The following is a 10907-nucleotide window of genomic DNA, read 5'->3' as shown; positions in this document are numbered from 1 at the left end:
GCTCCGCCGCGCCCGCCCGCGCCATAAATGCGGGTCCCCCGGCGCCCGCCGCCCCCTCAGCGCCGCCGCCGGCCGGCCGGCATGGTCCCCGCCGCCGACATGGGCCCCGGCCCGCGCCGCCCGGCCCCCGCCCACAACCCCGCCACAGGGATGCCGCCGCCGCCGACCAGTCTGCCCCAGCTCCTGCACCAGTAAGAGCCGCCTCCCCCGCCCGGCCCGGCCTCCTGCCTCCCGGCTTCCTCCCCCCTCACCGCCTCGCTTCCCTCCCTCTTCCCCTTCCCCTCTTCCCCCTTCCCTCTCTTCCTTCTTCCTTTCCCTCCCCTCTTTTCTTTCTTCCCCTCCTTCCCTGCCCAGAGGACACCCGAGACAGAGAAACCCGGTGGGGTGGGGTGGGGTGGGGTGTCCGTAGTGGGGACAGAAACACGACTTGTTGCAAGCCTCTTTCCCCCAAACCCCCCTCGGAAACTTCCCCGGTGGGCTCAGGCAGCGTCCGGGGGGGTCTTCTGACTGTTGTTCCACCCCCAAAAAGGGGGAAGACAAAAAAAATGCTTATCCTGAGACGACCCTCGTTAGGCAGGTGGGGTTTGTCCGGGCGTAGCTGGGGGCATTGGGATTGGGGGGCGAAACAGGGGTACACGTAACAGCTGCGATAGTCGTCGTGATGTGGTTTAATTGCACGTACCGGGGGGGTTTTTCGTTTCGCTAAAGGGGACGTTCAAAGAAAGTGGCTCGTTTTTAGGAGTACGTGTCCTAAAGAGGATCCAGTTTGGGAGCGGTAGGAACAACACGCCACTGTTTGCTTTGCAGACTGGAAAAGGCACGAGTGCCCGCGTGTGTCAAACGGGAGCATTAACCCATGTTGAAAAACACGTCTTGACGTGGTGACCCGGGTCGCTCTTTGTGTGCGTGTGTTCAGACGCCAACTAAATATTATGCGATAAAACATCGTAAGCTATCGCTGGCTCCTAATTCTCCTTTCAGCGTCTCACAAAACGAACCTACTGTCTTGCTAACTTTCTTTAGAGATCACTACGTCGCCCAGAAAGACGCCTGCCGTTGGCGAGTAGCGGAGGAAGCGTTTTCAGCGCGTCTCCCCAGTGTTTTCAGCCGAACAAAGTTTGTTTTCAAACGTGACAGGAAATTTTGAATGGAGCATCCTGTTATTTGAGTCGGAAAGTGCGCGCGTTTGTTTTTACAGAGCCGGGTGAATGAAAGCAGACTCTCAAAGACCCCCTCGTCTTTTTATTCTAGGACTCGACGGGACTTTTATCTGCGAAAAACATTACCACCGTCTGTATTCAGTCCAGTTATTCCTAATAGAAAAACCATAATTTCATATTGGTTGCGTGTTGCGTGTGTCGATTGGGTAACTCAAGAACTACACGTGAATTGTAATCCTGCTTCAAGGCCGTGCGACGTAGTCATAACTTGTCTTGAAATCTTTCTGAACTTTTAAATTACGGCCACTGAAAATGGCCTAAGTATATCCTATCTGTTAGCAAGCCTGTATATGGACACACAGGACAAATTAGCTAGGTGAAGCTTTCGAGGTGCTTTCTTGACTGTTCTTGCGTGTATTAAGCAAAACCAGAAGGATGCAAATATGTGATGCTGCAAAGCTCTAGTGCATTTTGGAAGTAGCTTCTGTGGCAAGCTGTGGGTAGGTAAACTAGGAAATGAGTCTGCCTTCAGTTCTGTCTTGTAAGAAGATGATTTAATGATTGTGGTGTGCTCCAGCCATTCTCTGTCATGGCAGCATGGCATAAAATGGCAAACGTCGAACATCTCCATCTACGGTACTGCAACTTGATCGCGCTATTTTGTAACTGCGCTGCATAATTTAATCTGGGCCTTCAGGTTTCCATTATAATTAGCACACTTCCACACTGCATTAGATAAGAAACAATGGCAAGTTGTGCTTTGCTGCATGGATCGTTATAATTTTTAAAATTAATTTTACAACCCCAAGATGATGGAAAATATGCTGAAGTTTTAAAATTTGCATGGAGATTATTAGCGAGAATCATCCCTTATGGGCTATCTTAAAATGATGTATCCAATTAGCTTTTTAAATTAAATTAAACATACAGATACTGAGATTTGCAGAGTAAGATGTTTGAAGAAATCAGTGAAAGCAGTAGATCCTATATGGCTTCTTTCCCAGAATCTTATTCATAACTAGCACAGGAATTTCTGGTCCATAGATCCATGGCAAACAAGGATTTCTGTTTCTGCTTGGTTGCCTTTGGGGGAAAAAAAAAGGCCTCAACTTTTTATTTATATTAAGTTTGAGTTGAAGTTTTGATAGGAGGTAACTTTTCCAAACTCTTAAGATGTGACCGTAGTAAACGCACTGTCATTTTTTTTTTAATTTTTTTTTAGGATTTTAAGACTTGTTTGTCACCTTTAAATGCATAATATTGTCCTAATATGTGAACTATTATAAATTTTTTTTCTCTCTGCTTCAATGCACAAAAATATATCCTAGATATTCCACTTGAATATGCTGTATCATTCCCTTGATGTATCATTCCCTGAATGGACATCATCATTGGTCTTGATCAATAAAGATCTATAAACAGGATTTACAGGAAATTTAAAATTCCAGACATAAGCCTGTATAGTTACGTTTGACTGAAAGAAGATTTCTCATCCTGTAGAAGTAAACTACCACTCTGAGATCAAAGTTATCAGATTATTTGGGGGGGAGCAACCCAAACCAGCACTGTTTTGAAAATTAACATACATTTATCCACAAAATAAAGCCGTTGATTAAGGAAAGAGAAATAGGAAAATCAAACATTAGTAGCTGTTATTAATTTCCTATTTGTATTGTGATAGTGCTTGGGGACGGTAGTGGGAGTTTGGGGTCCGGTAGTACCAGGGATTATAAAAACATATTAATATGAGATGCCTCTAAGATTCCTAAAATAGTTACTCTGTACATAATAATATTAGTTAATTGTTTATGGGACCAATTTTTAGATGATGATTCAGTGTCATGTTTGACCAGCTATCACCTGCTCTCAGGATGACGTTTACTTGAAAGAGCCAGGATCTTACTTTACTAAACTTTGGTTTCCAAGATGCATGTTTTGCTGTGGTCTAAAGGAAAAACTTGCTACAAATGACTTCGAGAAAAGATTCACCTGTGTTCTTGCTTTAAATACAAAAAGGCTGCATGAACTGGCAGCTTGAGTACGTGTTCTCTCTGCAAAATCAGTGTTGAAACTGCTGCAAGTAAACACCACGCTTTAGGACATTCATTGCAACTTAACACGTTGCAAATTTTAAACGATGAGTTGCATGCTTTGGGTTTCAATAATTTGTCATGAAAAAGGAGGAATTTCTTATCTCCTGTACATACAATTGTTATGTGCTTATACATCTGTTACGCAAATTGAGTGAGACTTTAGCAATAAGGAGGCAAAGCACAGTAAACATTTTCTCCTGCTGGGGGAAGGTTACCACACTCTGAGGTTCTGAACTTTTTTGGAAGGAAAATGAAATTTCCAACATCTGTGCCTAAGTTGTCATTAGTTTTAGGGAAGACAAGGATACACATGTTAGTGTTGAATATTTTTAACATGTCTTGCTTTTACGCTCTATATCTTAAACTAGAAACTAGCTGGGAGAAAAACAAGCGCTTGGGGGAAAAATATACTGTGAAGCAACTTTGAACGCTCAGCAACTGGGAGATTTGAGAGGTGTTCCTTTGCCTATTATATCCTAAAATAGCTCTTGTTCTCCAGCAGGGAAAAGGGAAAATCTTTTTTGCTGTTGTACTTAAAAATTAAATGTAACATAGTGTTTTCTTTTGCTTATTTTGTTTTCCTGAGAAACATGCAGATATTGTTCTAACTGTAAGGTGCCTGTGGTCAAGCTGGAGAGAGAAAATATGAAGTGCACTCCATTATAGCCATTTGACATGGCAAATAGCTTTCTACATATGGCACATGGAAAGCTGATATTTAACAAGAGCACTTCAGGAAAAATACTGTTTTTATTGACAATTCTTACTGGATCTAGGCTTTCTATATTTATATCTAGTTTAGCCAAGAGTTTAAAAAATGATTTTGATTCTTTACTTTTTTTCCTTCCCTTTTCCAACAAAGGCCTCACAGTGCAATCAGACCAGATCAGAACAACTTTGACTTGCTTGCATTTTCCCTCAGTGCCAAATGGAAGTAAATCATAGCCTTCTCTATGGGGAAATACTAACAGCAGTGGAAAAGGAATAAAAAACAAATCAAGCAAAACTGATGTCCTGGAACAAGCCAGAGCTTTGTTAAACTACACTGGTCAATCTAGTAAACTTCCCACTTTGTCTCCCATCCATTGTCTAACTGTTGTCTACTTACGTTAGAAGTTCTGGGGTTTACAAATTTGTCTTTCACTGTGAAGTGCTAAAACATCACTGAACTACGCAAACAATCATGGCCTTCCCAGACTGTGCCTAGTAATCGATTCAGGACTCAAAATGCGGGTATCAGATAAAGTACAAAATAAAAACTATTTAAAAAAGTTAAAAGTAATGTCAGGCACAACACCCACCATTGAATCTTTTCCCCAATGCTTGTAATTTTATAATGTCCTATTTTAAATATTGTTCTCTCATTGTGTGATGTTGGAAACTGTCAAAACGGATTAGATGCAAGATGCTGTCAAATACTTCGCATTAACACACTGAAAGAGAGAGATTTTTTTCACTAGTCTGTTTTTCTTTGGTCTGTTTAAGTGTTACCAACATAACAGCAACAGGTAAAATATTTTCAGGCGTAGATGTGATATTTTAAGTTGACACGGTTGTTTGGCTAAATCTGGTATTTTTTAGTAGACTAACTCAAATAGCTGGAAAAAATATTCTTAGCAAGCTTTCGGGCGTGAACACCCTTCATCAGCCTATTTTAAGTTGATTTTATATTACTAATAATGTTTGTCTGAAGCAAAAACTGCAGATTTTTTGTTCTGAGCCTTGCATTTTCCTGTGGTTCCACATGAAATGTTCAACTGCTGATTTTCCAACTTAAGGGAGCACTTGAGATGGAGGTTTTAGCAAAACAGAAAAAGAGAAGTAGACTTCTTTCAAAGCTTGAAAGATCTCCTTGTGCACAAACATCCCATCTAGTCTATCTTTTATTCCTAGTTATAATGATCAGCAATTTTGGATGATGCCACAGATGTGGAAGACATTTTGTAGCTCTAAATGGGGGAAATGCTGCTGAGTCGCAGCTGGCACAGATCGCTGTACTAGTCATGGTTGCAGTGCTATAAACTTCAGTGGAAAGATACACATTTCAGACCAAGGATAAGAAGTAAGCAATGTAATTAGTGGCTTAGAGAACACAACACATGGTTGTGGATTCTTCCTTACTGGAACTAAGTTGACTGGATCTAATTCTTTTTTATTGGATATTCAATACTATTGTTCCCATCAGTGAGGAGACTGGAAAACGTTTGCTTTGGTTATGCAGTCAGCTTTTGGTATAGCAGGCATTGTGTATTCAAATCTGAAAGCACCTAGAAATTTAATGCAGCTGTCTATAATCTGTATATCTAACACTGCCGTATTAAATTTTTCTCTCTGGTCCTTTATAAAGGAAAGAACAATGTGCACAGATAAAAGCCTTGATTAAGTGTTGCAGTTGTTTTTTTCTGTCCAAGGAATGAAAAAAAAAAAAACAACCAACAGAAGCAGGACCTTTAAAGAAGTAACCGCTACATGTGTTTAGAAAGGAGTACTTGCTTGTGTTTAGGAGAATGAATAGAGGCATTATTTGAGAGGATCACAGTGCTAGTTACTTTCACTCTTGATGGAAACCTCTTACTTTCTTTGCAAGCATTAGGATACCTTGACTTCTTTCTAAAAATGTTTTACATCTTCTGTGCAGCTAGATATTTTGTCATTGTGTCTTCCCTTTGCTTTCTTCTGTCTTCATCCTTTGAAGTATTTTGTGGATGATTTAAGGATGTAATTAGTCTGTTAGCCTCTGCCCCCTGATACCCAGCTGCTTTCTCTATATCACACTAATGACCCATCACTGGGAAGCTGTCAGTTTGCAGCCTGGGTAAAAATCAGCAAACCTGCCTTCTTGCATCGTGGTAGGTAACTGTTAATATCTCTCTAGTTTTGGCAACTCCAGCACCGTTTGTTTCATGAATGCCTCTTGCCTGTTAGATTAGTTGCGAGATACGAGCTTTCTGCGCGTTGCAGGAAAGAAGTAAATGCTTTTGCAACGAATCCTTTGGCTTGTGGATAAATGCTTGAGTTATAAATGCACAGAGACTATAATTTAATTACAGAGTTCTTGCATAAAGTTATTAGACCTCTTATGCTGACCAGTGATTTTATCTCCAATAAATATTTATTAATTGGGCCACAGACAGTTAAGGCATTACAGGATGGCATTATAGGATGGCCAACTTTGTCATTAGTTTCCCAATGCAAACATTTAAGTACATTAATAAAGCTGCCAGTTAGTAGCGCTCTGTACATGATGATATTTTATGGCCATATGCATTTCAGTATAAATGGGCTTCTGAATTTTCCAGTAAATGATATTGCAAACTCTAAAGTGTTATTTAAACAAAAAAGCAAACAAAAATCTTTCACCTTCGTGGTCACGAGGGTAGCTGGTAAAAGGTAAAATAATGCATATCGGAATCAGCAGACAACTTGAATCTGCAGGTCTGATAGGTGTAAACTCTTGCATCTGTCTAGTGGTGACTCTGAAGCCTGTTAATAGTATAGGAAATATTACTAATGGTAACTATTTAACTGCTGGTCATTTTAGCAGACACACCAAAGTACTGTCTTTTTTGGTTGTGAGAGCATGTACTGGGAGTGTGCAGATAGGGTGGGAATTTAACACCCTTTCCCCAGATTTAAAGTAATTTCTTCCCCTGACCAAATAGGAAGTGAGCACCAAAAATCACAGCTTAGTTCCATTCCTTCCCAGCTCCTTTGAGTTTTGGATGCCAAAAGCCCCACTGAGAACTCCTGCCTTTCTCCAACAAATCTATTGTGTAGTTTTATGTTTTCAATACAAAAATCTGCTTCATGTTGAAACTGGCAGCAAAATAAAATACATGGAATTTAGCGTGACAAACTTCTATTACTGTGATAACACAAAGCAAGGAAGACGTGTACTGTGGGAAATGGTCTTCAGGGATAGATTTAATAGATTTCATAGACATTAGGGCTGGAAGGGACCTCGGAAGATCATCGAGTCCAGCCTGCTGCCCCAGGGGCAGGAAGTTAGCTGGGGTCATAGGATCTCGGCAAGATAAGCATCCAAATTTCTCATGAAGGCATTCAATGTAGGTGCTTGAACCACCTCTGATGGCAGGCTACTCCAGACCTTGGGGGCTCTAACAGTAAAGAAATTCTTCCTTATGTCCAGCCTGAAACGGTCTTGGAGGAGTTTATAACCATTCAACCTTGTCATCCCTTGGGGCGCTCTGGTGAACAATCGTTCCCCCAGATCCTGGTGAACACCTCTGATAAACATATGGGTGGCCATCAGATCGCCCCTGAGCCTGCACTTTTCCAGGCTAAAGAGTCCCATAGCTCTCAGCCTGTTGTTGTAAGGTCTGTTTTCCTGACCTCTGATCATGCGTGTGGCTCTTCTCTGGACTCTCCCAAGCTTCTCCACATCCTTTTTTAATTCTGGGGCCCAAAACTGGGCACAGTACTCCAGCTGTGGCCTCACCAAGGCCGAGTACAACAGGAGAATGACGTCCTGGGATTTGCTTGAGAAGCATCTATGGATGCAAGCCAGTGTTTTGCTTGCTTTACTGGCTGCAGCATCACACTGAAGGCTCATATTCATCTTGTGGTCAATCATGACCCCCAAGTCCCTTTCATCTGTAGTGCTAGCCAGCATAGCACTGCCAAGCCTATAAGGATGCTGCAGGTTTTTCCTCCCAAGGTGGAGAACCTTGCATTTTTCGGTGTTGAACACCTTCAGGTTCTCATCAGCCCATTTGCTGAGCCTGTCCAGGTCAGCCTGGATCACCCTCCTGTCCTCAGGTGTGGATGCTTTACCCCAGAGTTTGGTATCATCGACGAACTTGGCCAGTCCACTTCTGACTCCAATGTCCGCATCATTAATGACGATGTTGAACAATATAGGTCCAGGGACAGAGCCTTGGAGGACCCCACTGGTCACAGGGCACCATGATGATTGACTTCCATCAACCACCACCCTCTGGGTCTGACCACGGAGCCAATTCCCTAGCCAATGGATCGTGGTGGACCTGAAGCCACAGTTAGCCAGTTTTGCCAAGAGGTAATCATGGGATACTAGATCGAAGGCTTTTTTGAAGTCAGGATATATGACATCAATCTCCTGTCCCTTGTCCAAGTGATAGGTCACCTGGTCGTAAAAGAAAATGAGATTGGTCAGGCAAGACCTACCCGCAACAAACCCGTGCTTGCTGTCTCTCAGGATATTGCCATCGGCCAGTTCATTAAGAATGGCCTCTTTAATAATCTTTTCTAAGACCTTCCCTGGGATAGAGGTCAGGCTGATGGGCCTGTAGTTTGCCGGATCCACTTTCCTCCCTTTCTTGAAGATAGGTACCACGTTGGCCTTTTTCTAGTCTTCAGGCAGTTCACCGGAGCGCCAGGAGTTCTCAAAGATCTGAGCCAGGAGCTGGGTTATGATGCTAGTCAGCTCCTTGAGTACCCAGGGGTGTAGATTGTCTGGGCTGGCTGACTTGAAGGTGTCCAGCCGCTCAAGGTGTTCTTCATAAGGCCAACATTGATGGAGGGCAAGGGATCTCCCTCACCCGAGCCTCCCTGTCCTGTAATGGGCAGGGGCGTCCTGTGGGACTGATGAAAGACCGATGCAAAGTACCCATTTAATAGGTTGGCTTTTTCCTGGGCGTCGGTTGTCAGTTGTCCCATCTGGTTTAGCAGGGGTCCAGTGTGCTCCGGTTCCCCACATATCTAAAAAAGGACTTTTTATTATCCTTAATATTTATAGCCAGTTGGAGATCTGCCGCAGCCTTGGCTTTCCTGGTTCGCTCCCTGCAGGTCCGGACCAGTGCAGAATATTCCTCCTTGGAGATGGATCCCGTCCTCCATCCATTGTAGGCCTTTCTTTTTAGCTATGGGAGGTCCTCTAGATCCCTGGAGAGCCAAGGGGGCTGCTGTGTCCTTTTGCTGGCTTTCCTCTGAGATGGAATAGCATTAGCTTGTGCATCGAGGATCGCGCCCTCGTGGAGCAACCACTCTTCCTGAACTCCCCTCGCCTTGGGTTCATGGTCCCTTAGGGCCTCACTGACAAGCCTTCTGAGCTTGTTAAAGTCAGCTTTCCTGAAGTCAAGGACAGCTGACTTTGACAAGCTCAGGAGGCTTGTCGGTGAGGCCCTAAGGGACCACGACCCTAAGGGGAGTTGAATTCAGGAAGAGTGGTTGCTCCTCAAGGGAACGATCCTCAATGCACAAGCTAGATAGATAGAGTCACTCAAGTCAAAGATGCCTGTGACAGCAGTGTTTGAAAGTCTGTGCACTGGTTTGAATTATACTGAAGTTTGCATCTTTGTATTGGAGAATGCAGAACCACATATTGAATATGCACAATAAACAAATCATTTTGGTGATATCTCTTATTGAACCAGCTGTCTAGTTGGGAGAGATGTAAGACAAGCTTTTGAATGCAAAGTGCGAGCTTGTCTCGTGTCTCTAAACTGTACAGTTGATCCAATGAAAGTGATCACCAAAAAATCCCGGACCGTCACACTTGCAACTCTCCAACCCCACGGCAATGAGGAGACTGTCATTTTAGATTTTCTTTTTTTCCTCCCTTTATTCCTTTTGTCCATATTATAAATGCAAAAATACCAGTAATACAGAATACAGCATACTCTGTGTTCCATAGTAAAAGGCATTCTTTATAGGTAACTGCTTCTGCTGAAAGGAAATGTTCTTAATTTAGTGCATTAAAGTAATTTTCTAAATCAGTGACAGATGTATAATTCATTCGATCCACCATTCCCAAATAGGCTGTTCTTTGTTGTGCTTGGAAACCAATTGAATTTTGGGGGAAAAAAAAGTATTTTGTTTTTAAATCAGTGAAGTATTCATATAGAAATAAACATAGTGCATTTCTTAGCCATGTCATGCAAAATATTACACACACTTTTGCTGCACTTACTCTGTAAATAAGATGTGCTGACAAGTTGCAGTGAAGAAAAATTCTTTGAGAAGCTCTCCGTGGGCGCATTTACCTAAGACTCTTACTGCTCAGTAGCCGAATAATACTGCACAGTAGTGTGTCACGGCACCAACGGTGGTAATACACCACTGCACAGTAGTTGACAATAACTTCAGTTACTGCACATTTATTTAGTACTCGATTATACAAGTACTAAATAAATGCACAGCAACCACTGCACAGTAGTATCTTGTGTAGACACCCCCCGCCCGACCTCTAGAGATTAAAAAGTTTATTCTCACAACTCCGAACTAAGCTTACATTGATCATAGATGCCCATTCAGAAACATTTTCTAAAAATAACTTTCCCAACCTAATATAATTCCTTGATGTTAAACATTATGCACATCTCAGCTTGAGGATGGAGTCTTAGGAGAGGGTTTCTTTCACCTCGTAAAACAGAAGAGAAAAATATTAGCAAACGAGGCAGTGTATGTTTCAGCTCTTGTCTCCTCTTACTTTCAAAACTCTTCCATTAGCACATCTCAGCATTCACACCGTAGCTTTCCATGTTCTTTAATCCATCCATTTGTGCTCCACTCTTTCGCCACCCTGGCACTTGGCACATTCTTTCAAGGTCACCTACCACTTTCCATCCTCCGGTCAACCAGCAAACCAGCATTATGTTCTTTCATCTATGTGCAACTTTATTCAAGGTCATTAGTTTTCACTGGAGCAATACTT

At 42.5% G+C, this 10907-nt stretch overlaps 1 protein-coding gene across 4 annotated transcripts in view; it reads left to right on the top strand.

The window, feature by feature from the left end:
• The first annotated feature begins 27 nt into the window (after positions 1 to 27).
• RBM20 (RNA binding motif protein 20) overlaps positions 28 to 10907 on the top strand; it is a 149436-nt gene continuing 138556 nt past the window's right edge. For 2 of the 4 annotated variants that reach the window (XM_059730180.1, XM_059730179.1), the window contains exon 1: positions 28 to 191. In XM_059730180.1, the coding sequence (XP_059586163.1) occupies positions 28 to 191 (164 nt within the window). The remainder of the gene's footprint in view (positions 192 to 10907) is intronic. The other 2 variants (XM_019485976.2, XM_059730181.1) reach the window with 1 other exon arrangement.

This window comes from Alligator mississippiensis, chromosome 6, assembly GCF_030867095.1.
Source record: "Alligator mississippiensis isolate rAllMis1 chromosome 6, rAllMis1, whole genome shotgun sequence".
NCBI classification, from domain to species: domain Eukaryota; kingdom Metazoa; phylum Chordata; order Crocodylia; family Alligatoridae; genus Alligator; species Alligator mississippiensis.
This window is presented reverse-complemented; position numbering and strand designations above follow the sequence as displayed.